This window comes from Buceros rhinoceros, unplaced genomic scaffold, assembly GCF_000710305.1.
Source record: "Buceros rhinoceros silvestris isolate BGI_N320 unplaced genomic scaffold, ASM71030v1 scaffold43701, whole genome shotgun sequence".
Taxonomy (NCBI): Eukaryota; Metazoa; Chordata; class Aves; order Bucerotiformes; family Bucerotidae; genus Buceros; species Buceros rhinoceros.
The window spans coordinates 1-15,689 of NW_010393289.1; the positions used below are offsets into that span (position 1 = coordinate 1).

Here is a 15,689-nt window from a genome sequence, read left to right on the forward strand (position 1 = left end):
AACATTATATTGTAATATAATATAAAATAATATAAACAATTATATATTACATAAACTTGTATTAAGTAAGTTTATTACAACATTAGAACTTATACATCAATGTTAATTACCATGCTTGCATGAAAATTAATTGTGCATTACAAAGTCCCTTACATCAGTATGGAAACGTAACTTCATGGTAATTTATACATTAAAACATTTTAGAAATTATCAAATTTGCATGTAAACATAATCTAAGGTATAAACAAATTATAAAACCCTATTAAATAATTTTTGGAAGGAAGGTGGGGACATGGGCCATCTCAAAAGAAAGTAGATGCAATTTAGATCATACTATCCTTACTGTTCATTCTGCAATTCCATGAGGTAAAGCAGAACAGCTCAAGCAGTCATGTTTCAGATACCTATCTGTATCCACTTTGAAAGCAAGATAAAAATACCACATGGATTTTATGAAGAATGTAATTCGTCTATTATCAACATATTAAGTAAAAGTGTCAAGTTCGGGGAATTAATGTGAGTTAATGGTTTCAGCATCCAACCAAAAGACTCCCACATAGTTCTCCTTGTTTGAAGTTATTGTACACTAGATTCAGGCCTACTGCAAAGTTCCCGAAAGTTTACTTAATTTATCTTGAAGTATCACTCTTTGAAGATACTACTTCTGCAAAAGAAAAGAGCTGAATGTGCTAAACAACCTTTTTTACAATAATAATTTTGCATAATAATGACATTCTAGGCATGGATATTCTCGACATTTTAGGTTTATCTGTGAAATGAATAAGGTGACATCCCCATTCTGAAGTTTTCAACCAATTTAACTTCTTGAAATACTAGCAGAGCACAAACTTGACATGGACTTCAAAGAGATCCCAGTCACCCATTAGATAGAATGAACATGTATGCACTGACTCTAGCTTAAAAACTAATTCAAGTAAATAACTGAAGAGAACATACGAAAGTGCAGAGGTCTTCTATGAAAAGAAAAAAATTTATGACACACAAATGTAATGAAACAGAAAGGTGGAAAGTAATTAAATGGTTTGAAAAAAGTGGATGTATTCCTGCTCTCATCCTCCTATGCTGACAAACACACTGACACTATTTAGTACACTATTGTAGGAAAAGCTCCATTACTTACTGATATAATTATTTGTTTCACAAGTTTAGTGTCATCGATGCAATCAAATCCCGCCAGCAAGACCAGATGAGAAAATTCACCCTGCGAAGAAGAGACATCAGAAACCACACGCAGTCTAGTTATATTAATATACTAATTGGCTTAGAATCAACAATTCTGAGACTTCATATCAAATGTGACACAACATGAACCACAAGCAAATTCTGCCTATGTCAGAGAGAAGCCAAACATTTAAGGTGTCTCTGGCTTGTTAAGAGAAGCATGTTGTTAAAAAAAAGGTAAACAAAAACTTCATCTGCCATTATGAGTTGCTATACTGCTCTATCACATGCAGGTATTAGGTATCAACCTAATCCTCTTGCATCTGAAATCACAGGATTTGCCTTGCAGGAATATTACATACAGATTTTATTTCTAGGTCTGATTTGCTTAAAACTGAGAAAAATCTCATACCTCATTTTTGGAGATGACGTCTTTGTAATGAGCCATACACGAGTCTCTACTGCATTGCTGGACTGCAAGTCTCTAGCACACTCAAAAGAGCACAACCCAATTCACTTCTCTGTCAGTGAGACTTTACATCAAAGTAAAGCCAGACTTTCAGTGCTCAGTGTTATTTTAGCTATTATTTACCCACTGTCTCATATTTCTATATATTATATATTTTACAAAATGTAACAACTCATTTATTCTGCTACTAGAAAACTACACATAGAAACATCATTTAAACCAGTGGCCTCCAAAATGGGCTGCACAAAACCATCCACTGTGGTGCAGGAAGAAAATATTTTTTTGTATCATTAATAAATATATAAAAATAACCACCTGTTCTCTTTACCTCTTCCTTTTCCGATTTCTATTTCCCTGTACGTTTGTTAATGTATACTAGTACAGCAGTACATGTACATAATTTATACACAAATATACATATATTGGGGATGCGTGCTCTACGTTACGTGGTCAGAAAAGTTTGGAGACCACTGATTAAGACTACATCAACCATCAGCAAACAGAACAATACAGCAATCAGGAAGGCAAGAAGTTTAAACAGGTTTTCTTCGCAGCTGGAGATTTGTCCAAGACTATGAAACCTGGTTGCAACCGTTACTCTATTGTTGCTTCAGTCTCCAAACACACATGTGACTCAGATAAATATTAAATACAGGCTTCTTCCATTGTAAGTCACTTCAGCATTGAGTCATTTTGAAGCTTCCTGATCATCTTATAGGAAATATACACCCTCAAATGGCCTTTCCAGTGTCTTCCAACACACCTTAATTTTTGTTCCATCTTCTGTATACATGTCATTTTACTCCCAGTCAAGGAGAATTAAGCCATAAGCCTTAGACAATGCAACGTGAAGTTGGGCTCAGAAAAAAAAAAAATTGCAGAAAAAAAGCTTTAGGCCTTATAATTAACTCAATCACTCTAAAGAATAGTTCTACATGTAGCGCCCGCAATGAAGCTTCTCAGTATGTTTCTAAATATTTCATAAAGTTCAGTATATTTTATATTGTCAACACACCACCACTACTTTAATTCTAGTTTTAGTAAGATCTTGTAGTTGCTTCCCATATCAAAGCACATTCAAATTAGCCTCAGTCAAATTACCAGTTTCAGAGAATGTGAAATCGTGTTGGATTTGTCAGCAGCAGGGGAGCAGCTGCTGGACACGGCCCCTATAAGCAGCTTTGAGAAAGCTTCCCCTGCTACAAGTCGGCCTCACCTCTGGCCAAGGCTGAGCTAATCAGCATCTCTGCAAAAAACATATTTAAGAGGGGAAACATGCTTGACAAGGGTCTTTTTTGGGGGGAGCTCCCTTTTTGTTTTGGAGAGGAGTAGGACAGAGAGAAAGACAACCCATGCAGGCACGCAGTTTAGCGAGGAAGGGGACGGAGAGACACTCAGAGTATCCCGTTGGACACTCAGAGTATGCCGTTCTGTTGGCCTATGGCGAGATGGCAGCCTGTGGAGAAGCCCACACAGGAGCAGAGACCTTGCAGTCCTCAGAGATCACCGGTGAAGAAAGGGTCCTGAAAAAGGCCATGACTCTACGGAAGACCTGTGCAGGGGTGGTTCACTGCCAGGAGAATTGCTGCCCGCAGGAGACACCCATGCTAGATGGAGGAGTTTGTGGAGGGCTGTCTCCCATGGGAGGGATGCCACGTTGCCACAGGGGAGGACTGTGAGCAGTGTTTCCCTTGTAGAGGAAAGAGCAGCAGAAGCAACCTGGAACAAACTGGGATTGACCGCAACTCCCACCCTCTGGCCCCTGCTGCGCTGCCTACTCTGATTCAGTTGGTGATGTGGATGTGGCTTTGTCATTTAAATTACATAGATTTCGTTTCCCCAAGTCAAGTCTGTCTTTTGCCGCCCGTGACCATAATTGGTGAGGGAGCCCTCCCTGTCCTTTGTCCTGACCCTTAAGCCTTTTGTTGTATTTTCTCCTTCGTGGAGTGAAAGACAGCTGCATGGTGCTTGGTTGCCAGCTGGGTCTAAACCAAGACAGAAATAAATGGTTAATGAACACTCACCATTGCTATTTTTTCAATATATGTCTTCATAGTTTTCACAATGACTTTTCTGTCCTATCCAAAAGGAAATAAGAAATTCAAATGAGCCTATAATGCCAGTGATTCTGAATAACTGAATTGTTACTCACACCTTCAAAAAGATAACCTTCAATTTGCTTACTAAAGCAAAGACTATTTACCAAAGTCTTGTATTTGTACTGTCAGTAAACACCTATAAAGAGTGACAACAGTTAAACCTGAACTGTGAAACACTTAATCCCAGTGATGTTCTGATATGTTTACAAGTCCAGTCCGTCAAGGGAAAAAAAACTCCAAACCACCACTTACAGAACTTAAAGAAGAATGCACTTCACCTCTTCCCTTGGTAAGAAACTTACGCAACAGGACCTGAAATTTTAAAGTAGCAAGGACTCTAGCTTGTTGCAAAGCCCTTTTACTAGCAAGATTTTGATTGCAAAACATTTCCTCAGTGCTTGGACTTCTGGCTCCTGCAACTGCTCAGTCTTCTTTAGATTCATGACTATCCCTAGATATTAGCAACTGCATATTTTTCCTGCACTCTTTAACATACAGACTATTTTCATAAGTCACTTTTAAAAAATATTTTAAATACAGAAAAATTACAATACTGCCAAGAGATGATGGCATACGTTACAGCTAATGTATTTCAGGATACTCTATCAGCAGAAGAAACTAAAACACAATTCCTATTACATTTTGTAAGTCTTGGCATTCCAAAGCCAAACACCATTCCATATTATGACTTCTTTACCGTCCTCTCCCTACTGTCAATTTCACCTGTATTAAGAAATGTACGGTATGAACAAGAGGCCAATAATCTTAAAATGGAAAAGCTTCATGTGTCATCTCCAAGAAGTCTCCTAAAAATAAAAGGAGATGCTTCCACTATATAAGTTCTAATGAAAGCATTTGATTCAAGAAAAACTACTTCTTATGTTCGCCAGTAGGTGAAGTGGGGCCACATTCAACCTTGCTCTCAAGTACTTAACTGAGTAAAAATGTGAGCAATCATACTCAGTCTCACACTAGACCATTATTAAAGAGGACTGGGTAGACAGAAACCAAACAATACCTTTGGAGTACCATGCCATAAGCAGTGCATCGCTACTCGGGCTCCATCATGAGTATGTGCCAGGTAGATGACAGCCTCTCTGATAGCTTCTATCATTTCCTGGGGGAGAAACAGTGATAAAGTAAAAAGAAGGTCTGAGAAATCTCAAGGCAAGGGCATGAAAGAATTTTTTTGTCTGCCCACAACATTATATAAAGCATCACTGGCTCTACAGAAGTATTGTCATTGCCTTGACCTATGAAAAACAGCCTCAAAAGGAATCAAAAAACCTGTAAATGACATAAGCTTTCTGGATTCAAAAGTACACTGTTCATCATATTCATGCTATGAAATCAGAACTGTTATGAAGCTTGTCAGTTCTCCTACCACATAAAATTCAAGGATGGGTGCTCTGAACTGAGGCAAAAATTAGAGGAGACAAGGACAACCATTCACTTCTAAAGAAAATCTTTAAAGGTGGTGCAATTTATTTATACACACAGGGTATTAGCCAGTAAGCAAGAACTAAAAGGTCATTTAAGTACCAAGCGATGCTATAAATCAGATATACTAAGAATCAGCCAAAAGTTAGTCTTCCTATCAAAAGAATGATCTGCTGAAGCCATCTGAAAAAGAAAAACCAAAAAAACCAAACAACCCACTCCTGGGTTACTAGATACTACTTCTGTTACTATCTGTTAGACTTCTTTGACATGAAGCTCCCACATACCTAACTTTCTACCCCTAGTTTCTTCTCGCTCTCTAGTCTAAAGTTCAAAGCATTTTACCATTTCTTTCAAAACTGCTCACTCACAGCATGATAGGAGTCAACAGCTATATGCACAGGCAGGAACCGATCTACAAAAGGGGCTTCCAAACCCTGAAGAGAATATCCATATCCTACCACAATTGCACAAAAAGCCAAGCAAGGAGGAAGAGAATCACATACTCCCCTGATTCACACAAGACTGTGAAGCCAAAACATTCTCTGTTATAACACTACATGAAACCGTGTATAGGAATGTTTAATTAGGTAAAATCTGGACTCAGAATAAGCCACAAATAGTCAGCCTCACTACCCTTAGCTTTGGTTCTGGTAACAGTAACAAAGAAGAGTTCTGGAGTCCAGTCCAGCAGAAGTAGTTAAGAGACAACAAGTCTAGAAAGTTCCAACCTGGCCTGGAGTGAGACAGTGATGAACTGCAGAACCAGGGTGCAGCTGATTAATGCAGCCTGAAGACACGTGAAGTCAAGTAAGATACTGGTTTACAGAATGTCACTGCACATAGTTTTTGCGAGAATGCCTAGGTAAGCTTAGAACTGGTATTTAATATAATACACACACAGTGATACAAGCCATATGGTTGGCTCTGAGGGAGGCAGAACACAAAGTTTTGGCTGCTGACAGAAGGACCAAATCTGTTTGTACTTTGGTCAACAGTTCTTTGGACAATTGCTAGAAGTGTTAGGAAACTACACAATGGAAAGCTAAACTACTGGTTTTAATTATTCCCCAGCTATTATGAACTACCATTTAGCATGAAGAGAGAAAACATCAAAGTCATTCCACTAGATTTTTTTTTTTTTTTAAATTCATATATCACAAACACTATCACCTTAGTTCAAAAGTTCAGTGACTGTAAATCTCCATGCAACACTACTCCCCAGTCACCTATCTGGAATCACCAGATGTGTAAAGTTCTATAAATTTGAGATGTGCATTTTTATCTAGTTTCCTTAGAACACTTTTGTGACAAGATTATAAACATTTCACTGACAGGCAAAAGAAGACAAAAAATAAAACAAACATACTTACAGATCTTTGTTTTGGAAGAGCATATGTGAAAAAGTCCAAAAATACTTTATGCACAAGGGAGTGCTTTATCACAGCCTCTCTGTATTTGGGAAAAGGAAAACAAGCAGTAAGTTCCCCACACGTAATAGTTTTAACAGAAGCCAGCAATCCTTCATTTGTATTTAAAAAAAGAAAAAGTTAGGCAGTGCCGTCTGCAGAAAACACAATCATTCTGAATTAGATGTTCAGCATTTACAGTATGTGGAAAATTCTACCAAAACTTACAAATTCTAAAACGTAGCAAAGTATGTTCTCTTAAGGAACACTGGAGAAGCTTATCCAACAACGCATTATGGAAGCATATCACACTGGGGAATTTCAACCAATCGTTTGATTGGGGCAAGGGACACTTCAGTTTATAGAACAGGAGTTCAAAATTAAGATGATATATTCACTGTAACGCTTCAGACAAAACCACAGTCACTCTACAACACGGCACTGTTACAGCTTAAAAGAGTATCAGTATCACTGACTGTTTGTCTGTCAAACAAACTCGTTCATGCTAGATTGTCACACCTTAAATAAAATTCTGTACTTACTTTTGTGCCATTGGTGTAAGAATCTGTTTCATTTCATCCAAGATGGCCTCCCTCTTTTCAGGCTGAGCTTCCAACACTTTATCCAGAGTTGGGACAACTGGTGTCTGAAATGAATGCACAATCAGAGGTTTAACTGTTTCCAGTAACTATCAAAGGTCACAGAAAATTATAACCTTTAGCTCTTCTCAATCAAAATTCTGAACACCACCACCATCAAAATTACTTTTCTGTAAAACTAACAATTTTTACAATTTTAAAAATAAAAACTTTATCTACTTTGAGTAAAAAAGGTTTGAGCATGTCAGAAGTTGTTTACTTAAGTTTTCTACAAATTAAATAATCATCATTGGCAAACAAAAGCTATTTCTATGGTCTGAACTGTTTTTTGCCAGTTATGGTCAGCTTTTCACAACACTGTCAGATTCGAGGTAAAATACACAAAATTGTCATTGTGTAAAAAGACTTCTGAGCTAAGCAGAAATCCTGCAGAACCGTATGCTACGTAAGAGGGCAATACAGCAACAAACCGATGAGCTGAGAAGTTAACCAGAGCCCAGGAAATTCCAGTTCAAGAATAACAGAGAAGAATATATAATATATACCGTATACCTTAAATACAGAAGTACTTCCTGATATCTCATCTAAAAAAATTATGCTATTAACTCTTGTAAAAGTATCTGTTGTCAGAAGAACATTCTGACTAGACAGAGAATTAGAAGAAATGTATTTCTAACCTTCCTTGTTGGGGGCAGGAAGGGAAAAGTGAATCACACATTTCAGAACTACACAAAATTCCACGTCTCATTAAGGATTACATTGCAATTTCTTATAAACTCCGATACTGTCTCAGGTTTGCAGCGTAATGTCAGACTACGTGAGGAAATCATGCCAAAATGCTAGAATGATGGAAGCCAACACTATACTTGATTTTGGAAGCTGGTTTACTCCCAGTACAAACTACAGCCCACAAACACAGCAAATACATATTTCTATTAGTGTTGCTAAATGCTTTACTAAAACTTATAATAATCTGTAAAGAAAAAATAGCAATGGGGTTCATAAAGGAGCTGTTTATTTCTTACACAATTTTAACAGAAACTGAGGTTAAAGTGTGCTGTCTTGTACACCAGGGCGCAAAAGTCACTCTAGCGTAGTTAATAATTGCATAAAACAGTTCTGCACTTGACAGCAAAAACCCCTATTTGTCCCTCTGAAGGAAACCAACTTTCCCAGTCAGCCAGAAAGAAGGAAAAACAGAAGTCAAAAGAAAGGAGGTTGTACTTTTTGCAAAGGTTCCCACTGCCTAGTTAGGATCTACATCTGAATGGTTGCAAGAGTTTGGACTCGAGTCCTGTAGTCTCCATGAGAAAACAAAACAAAGCCAACAAATTAAGCCTAAACGTCGTTCTGTCTATACAGAGAGGCATATTCTGCCCACACTCAGCTCCCATGAGACACAAGGCAGTTCTGACACAAATGCCAGCTAACAGAAATTAATCAAAAGAAATAGTAGGTGAGATAGGTAATGTATTACCAACACAAAACCTTAGATGCTAAAACACCTTACACTAGCAAGTACTGAAACGTCACCTTGTAAACCTGGAAAGTGTTCCCATAGAGTTCTTCTGTCAGCATATTCCTCTGCTCCAGAATGGCTTTGTCATTATACGCGTATTCCACTATGGCAGATGCTTCGGCATGACGAAGCATTTTTTTCACATGGCCTTTAAAACTTTTTATTATTTCTGCAACTTGTGGTTTTGTCCTGTTTCACAGGGAAAGATACAGAGCAAGAGTTAAAACTTTAAGGATAAGCTGTCCGAAGAATAGTTTTATTCTTGGAAGCACATTTAGCACAGAAACCAGGAAATGCATCCATCTAGATCAGTCCTACGGCATTTATGAAAATATGGCAAGAAACCCAGGAATATGGAGAAATCATGGGGCATTTTGAGGGAAAGAAACCAGTGGATAAATTTTACAGAACAAAAGATTCCTTCCTGAAACACTATGCAGACAAAATTTTTAAAAAATACTTTTCTGTATAAGGCAAATACCAACTTTGAGTTTATATTTGAGTTGGTTTTTTGGTGTGTTTTCCTCAGAGCGTACAGCTTTAGCTGTACTTTTCATAAAAGAAAACTGCTGTTAGCAATACCAGATACCCTCTGGTCTCATTACTACTACAAAGACGTTTCCAAAGACATATTCTTTTAATTCATGATTAAAGCACTATAGATTAAGAGCAGCATTCACACTGGAAATGAAATAATGCAACAGAGCTAAGCGAATTCACTTCATACTCACCCATACATAAGAAACTTCTTCACAATATTTCTGGAATATTTTGACTTGCTCAACTCTATTAGGCTATCTAGAAGAAGTGAAAAACATTCAGCTGGTTTGATTTGTCACTATATTAACTCTACAAAACAAGATGCCATTATTTAAGTTTCAAGAGCTCCTAGGAACAATGCATCACTTCAGCAGAAAGTTAAAGATATGCAAGAGAAAATAATACGGTTTGTTTTAACACAGCCTAACAACAACACAGAAGCATATACGTAAAACGTAAATAGTAAGAAAGTACCTTTCAGTTCTTCAAACGTCTCTTGCCTTTGCTTCTCATTACCATACTGAATAAAGCACTGGATCACTCGAGTTGAATCATGTGCAAATGCCAGCTATGGGAGAGAGATACTTCATCATCCTAGGCCGTTCAAACTGAATTATACACCAAACTTACTTGAATGTAATTGGTCTCCAAAACAGGTTTCTGCCACATGTAGTATGTAATTAGAGTAGTTACCTGTTTATAAAAAATTAAGTTTTAAATTTTTTACTGCTTTCTAAGTCCTCTATAGAACCAAATATAGACAATACTTGCAGCTGCTGACAAATAAGGACATGCTTCAAGGTTTTAATACTGAAAAAGATCCATGAAATGGTTCACTCTCGTGTTTTTTGTAATCTCAGAGTGAACGTCATGATACAGTTCCAATTCGGCGTGGAATGCCAAGAATCACTTTAAAATCCAACACGTATTTGCCTGCAAATTTTTACATTTCAAGACTGAAGCAGAAAGATTGTTCAGTATAGTTAAGTATCAGGACATTAACTACTCTAATTACAATTGTCACTTTACAGTTTCCTTTCAATCAAAACTCTGAGTGGCTGTTTCTGAACTTCAGTTAACACAGAATTTCACTGGACTAAAGCTACTTGGCAAAACAGACAGCCTTTTAATAGCCAGCTGAGCTGGTAGACAAAGCATCCCAGGACTACTATCCTGAAATCCAGGTGACAAATGCAGCCTTTCACTTCTGTTTTTGTTCTTTTTTTTAACTCACAGTACACAAGAAATCTCTATAACTTTGGGAAGAACAGGATAGTACCATTTATTACTATACTATTAAAATTTCATTTACTTTACAGAAGCTTTTGTGTACTTGTGCACTATGGCATTAGTTTTTCTTACACTTTTAATTTTTCCATGAAGAAGCTTCTGTAGTTCATTCATAAGCTGTTCTCGCTTCTCCTTATCACATTTTTTCCTACAAGCAAAAAAAAGGAAAGGAATCTTAATTGAAGAAACAGATTTTTTTTGTAGCATGATTCACTTAAATCTATAAATTAAGAAGCAAGACAGTACAAAATAAAATGAAGTTAGGTCCTGCTAATCCAAATTTACATTGTCATTCACTGAACTTGTAGATAAATGGAATTAATTCCAGTTCCTAGAAACCAAACCAGATTTCCACAAGTCAAAATTATTATTTTCTGAGTAATAATAATATTAAAATAACATAAACTCAAATCTGCAACCAGAGCTGCTTAAAGATCCAAAGGTCTGTAAGCATCTTACAGCCAAATCTGCAAAGTAGAGACACTCAGAGCAAGTAACATTAACTCTTCCTTATGACGTGGGTCCCCAGTTCTAGAATTATGCCTGCCCAGAGAAAGTCTACAAACGTCCACAAAAATCTCATGCAGTGATCCCACTGCCAGATCAGGCTAAATCAGTACACGTCCTGTGCTTCAAAAAGTAAGAAAACTCCTCAAGCATTTACTCACAGATTTTAGCCTAAAATACAAACGAGCTCAATCCAGACATTTCTAGCACCATGGGTCACCACACTCTGCTTGAACCATCTACAGAAATGCACATAATGTTATTGTTCACCCATGGAGCCTCACTGTGGAAATACAGTTCCTATAATCACAAGAGGACAAAGGGAGTCTCCTGCTATTTAAGATTAATACCCGATCAAATGAAAGATTAAAAAAAAAAACAAAACCCAACATTATTACCTTCTCACACTTTCCCATATTTGCTTTGATTTTACTATTACATCGTAATTACTTTTATCATTAAGTTGTCTGGTTTGCTTTAACTCCTTCCTTTTCTTTTTGAAGTCATCCCACTTCACCTTCTTAGAATCTGGGCCTGAAGACAAAAATAAACACATTTTCCACAGTCAATGAAAAGGGGCAATGGAAGCCATTACCAGTATAAACTGTGGCAGCTTTGTGACTTCTGATTGCTAAGAATCAGAAGCTTTCCCTGCAGTTACCCAGCTAGCTGTTATGAAAGCATTTCCCTTCTACAATGCTGGAAGAACAAAGCAAACAACATCTTCCCTCAAAGGTCTGTCAAAGGATGCATCACAAACTTCTTAATAGCTTGAAAATGGACCCAAGGTGCTCCTAGCAGCCTATAACTGCTGACAGGTAATTCTCCCTTTTTCAGTTCATCCTGTGCTCATACAGACCTTCTCCCTCTCTCAAAAGAAGAACCCTAACTTAAAGGTATGTATCTGAAATCTCGGAGAAAGGAAAAAAATTAAAGCCTTTTGACATGCTTAATCTCTTTTGTCAGAGAAGTTTCTTAAGCATGGGATTTTACTATACAACAGCTGCACACTGCCACACAACCAATTCAGTTAAAGCAACTTTATAAAACGGGTCACAGATGAGTTATGGAAAAACTTTATGTATTTGATTTTAGTTTTATTCATACCCTGACAAACTCCATCATCTTATGTTACTTGATTTCACAGAAGGAAGTCATGCTAACTATTACTTCTATATGGAACATCAAAAACCCAGCTTTACATTTTCAGACCTTAAAGCACCGCTTGTTGGTATTTGGCAGCACACACTTAACTGTCCTACCCATCCAAACACCACACTCTCTTTTTACAAAGCATATTGTTGAATTTTTTTTTCACTCTCTTGAAGTAACAGTGAAAAGAAAAACCAGTAACAATGTAACAGAAGCAGCTTTCAGTTCTTCTTATAAAAAACATTTAAAAGTTTGTTTGTGGTTTTGAGCTTGTTTTTTTTTTTAAGCAGCTTAATATGAACATTCTGTTGCTCTTAAAATTCCAGGCATTGTGCTATTAAATTTTCCAAGCACCTAGTGCATATTCCATCTGAAGCCACGTTGCAAACATGCAGCAGCAACAAAAAAACACTGAACATCTTCTACTGTCCTTCCGCCAACCAATATTTTTCTGCAGAACTTCAGAATTCCTCCAGATTCCACTTCTCATTTAACAGTGCTGGTTAGTTGTCTCAGCAGAGCCTTGCTTCACAGTAAAGGAACATGAAGTTCTCATTTACCAGAAACAAATCTTAAAAAGCAATCCATTTAAACAGTGATAGAGCCAGTCATTTATTTTGTTTCTCTGTGTAAACACAAAAATAAGCTGTAAAATGTAAAGAGCAGTGATAACACCAATGATGTCTGTCTGGTTTTTTTTTTTTTCCAAAAAGGGGTGACTAGATAGTTTGGACCAAAGAAAAAAGTAATATAAAGGATAATGAACTTTGTTTCACGAATTTTTGTGTTCCAGATTTTACAGCAAATACTTTAAGAACTGGGGATTAAATTTCTAAAATAGTTTCTTAAGAAAAACTTTTTTTCCCAAATTTATGTGAAACATCCAGTTTCAAGCTAGACATTTAATAATATCATTAAAATAATCATAGCTTTATGATGCCATCCAATTATTTACTACTGCATCTTTACTTCTGACTTCCAAGAAAATTTTTAACTGTTGATTCTCACATCTTTGGCCTCGAGCTTAGAAGTCAATTTTTCAACAGCAAAGATTAAACATGAAGTAAACTCGGAATCTTTCAGCCAATCTGGAAAGATGATAACATGGAAGGGGGAAAGAAGAAAGCCTAAACGAACTACGTGTTTCCCAAAACCTAGTTCCCATTGACAAGCACGCTTTAAAATCTGCTCACCTGACTCTTCACCATCCTGGATCTTCCTCTTCTGTGCAAACTTTTCTGACTGCTGTTTATTCTTGAATTGTTTGACACTAGCTCTTCCAGGTCTTAACTGTCCTTTCACAAATCTCTTCGAAATGGATTTAGGCTTTCCCTCCTCATCTCTTTTGTTAGGAAGTTTCTTTGGTGGACCCGAATCTATTAACCAAAAAACCAGAAACTAAAATGTTACCCTTGAGCTAAAGCTGCTTCAAAATAGCAATTTATCACTGTAACAGCAGTTAAACTTTGTAGTAGTAACAATTATATATATATGTAACAATAATGCTTATATGCTTCTCAAAGACAGTGTTTTCACTGCAGTCCCTGGGTATCCCTGTTTTCCCTAGGGAAGTTTTGCCCAGGCCTTAGTTTCTGGACAGCGCTATAACAGCCCACACATAATAAGTGTTATTCTAAATTAAGAATTTCACCACCCCTGACATCGGAGTAATCAATCCTCAAATCATCTCTTCACAGCTTATAGTCAGAGCTGTTTCAACATCATCTGTTTTAAGCAGAAGAGAGCAAACACTGAAAGCTATCTTCTCAACCCTAACCCAATTAATATGAAACTTTTTCTTAAGGTGGGAAAGCAAAGTCCAGACTCAAAAAGTTATCAGCTTCAAAGTCTTAATTAAAAGAGTATCTTATATTTTAGGTCAACCAAAAAGACCCAAAAGATTTGCATGCAGTCTATTCAAAGCACTTCCTTTACTTTTTCCAGGTTAATTTGATCATCCAGTCAGCCTAATTTTGAATGCAAGATAGAATCATAGAATGACCGAGGCGGGAAGGGACCTCTTCAGGTCATCTCGCCCAATCCTCCTGCTCACACAGAGCCACCCAAAGCTGTTTGCCCAGGACCACGTTCAGGGCTGCCTCTGACTGTCTCCAAGGTAGGAGACTCCACCATCTCCCTGCGCAACCTGTGCCAGTGTTTGGGTACCCTCACAGTAATGAAGTCTTTCCTGATGTTCAGAGAGCCTCCCGTGTTTCTGTTTTGCCCACTGCCTCTGGTCCTGTCACTTGGCACCACTGGAAAGTGCCTGTCTCCACCTGTGCACTCCCCATACCCTACTTCAGGTAATTACATACCAAGATCCCCCACAGCCTTCTCGTCTCCAGGGTGAACTGCCCTAGTCCTCTCAACCTCACTGGGTCCTCCCCACTACGTTCATGCCTCTCTTGTACTGGGGAGCCCAGAACTGATCACAGTTCTCAGATGAGGCCTCACCAGAGCTGAGGAGAGTGCAAGGATCACCTTCCTCAATACAGTGGCAGCACTCCTCCTAACACAGCTCAGGATCCAATTAGCCACCTTTGCCACAAGGGCATACTGCTGCCTCATGTTCAACTTCGTGATCACCAGAAGCCCCCAGTCCTTTAAGGCAAAGCTGCTTTCCCCCACTATGTTCTGCTGCATGCAGTTGTTCCCCCCAGATGCAGGACCTCGCACTTCACTCCTTCCTGATCTTCATGAGGTTCCTGTCAGCCACTGAGGTCCCACTGGAGGGCAGCACAACCCTCTCCATTACTTCAACTAGTCCTCCCGGTCCTCTGTCACTGGTAAACTTGCTGACTGTACACTCTGACCCATCATCCAGACAATCAATGAAGCCATTAAACAGGACTGGACTGTATGGACTCTGGGAGTACACTGCTAGTTAATGGCCTCCAACTAGATTTTGTGCCACTTACTATCACTCTCTGGGCAGAGCCATTCAGCCAACTTTCAGTCTACCTCACCGTCTGTTCATCCAGCCCATAATCAGCACCTCATCAAATATGAGGACTCATCAGCGCCTCTGCAAGGACTGTACGGGAGACACTATCAAAGGCCTTACCGGAAGTCCAAGCTGACAACACCCGCTTCTTTTCACTCACCCACCATGACAGTCGCTTCCTGACCTAAGTTTACCCAAGATAACACACGAAGCTCAGCATGCCCCTGCACTACAATAATCACTCTGCCAGGACTCCTATCAGGGAGCCTTGCCTCCTTACCGTTATCTCTTTTAAATTTCCTTTTCCCGTGCGGCACTTTTCCACGAGATGCTTTCCCACTCTTCCCCACGAACTTCTTTTTACCCTTGGTTTCCATTGCGGCAACTCTGCAAAGGGAGCAAGGGACAGCATCACTGGACCTCCGAGGCTCTCCTGCTCGCCGTGGGAGGGAGCGACAGCCTGCGCGTCTCTGAGCACCGGTTAACACACACGACACAGCGTGCGTGGCCTGCCGCCCGCCCCTCGGGGGGCGCTGCGG

At 38.5% G+C, this 15,689-nt stretch overlaps 1 protein-coding gene across 1 annotated transcript; it reads right to left on the reverse strand.

The window, feature by feature from the left end:
• Positions 1 to 1,141: 1,141 nt before the first annotated feature.
• Positions 1,142 to 15,530, reverse strand: LOC104488022 (pumilio domain-containing protein KIAA0020-like; the record flags this gene model as incomplete). The annotated part of the gene is made up of 12 exons (XM_010144789.1): positions 15,431 to 15,530; positions 13,400 to 13,582; positions 11,453 to 11,588; positions 10,620 to 10,695; positions 9,732 to 9,825; positions 9,449 to 9,515; positions 8,732 to 8,906; positions 7,142 to 7,245; positions 6,564 to 6,642; positions 4,769 to 4,867; positions 3,676 to 3,729; positions 1,142 to 1,222 (listed from the first exon to the last, which is right to left on the reverse strand). Coding segments are annotated over exons 1-12 (1,245 nt in total), but the record flags the coding sequence as incomplete, so codon positions are not given.
• Positions 15,531 to 15,689: the final 159 nt, after the last annotated feature.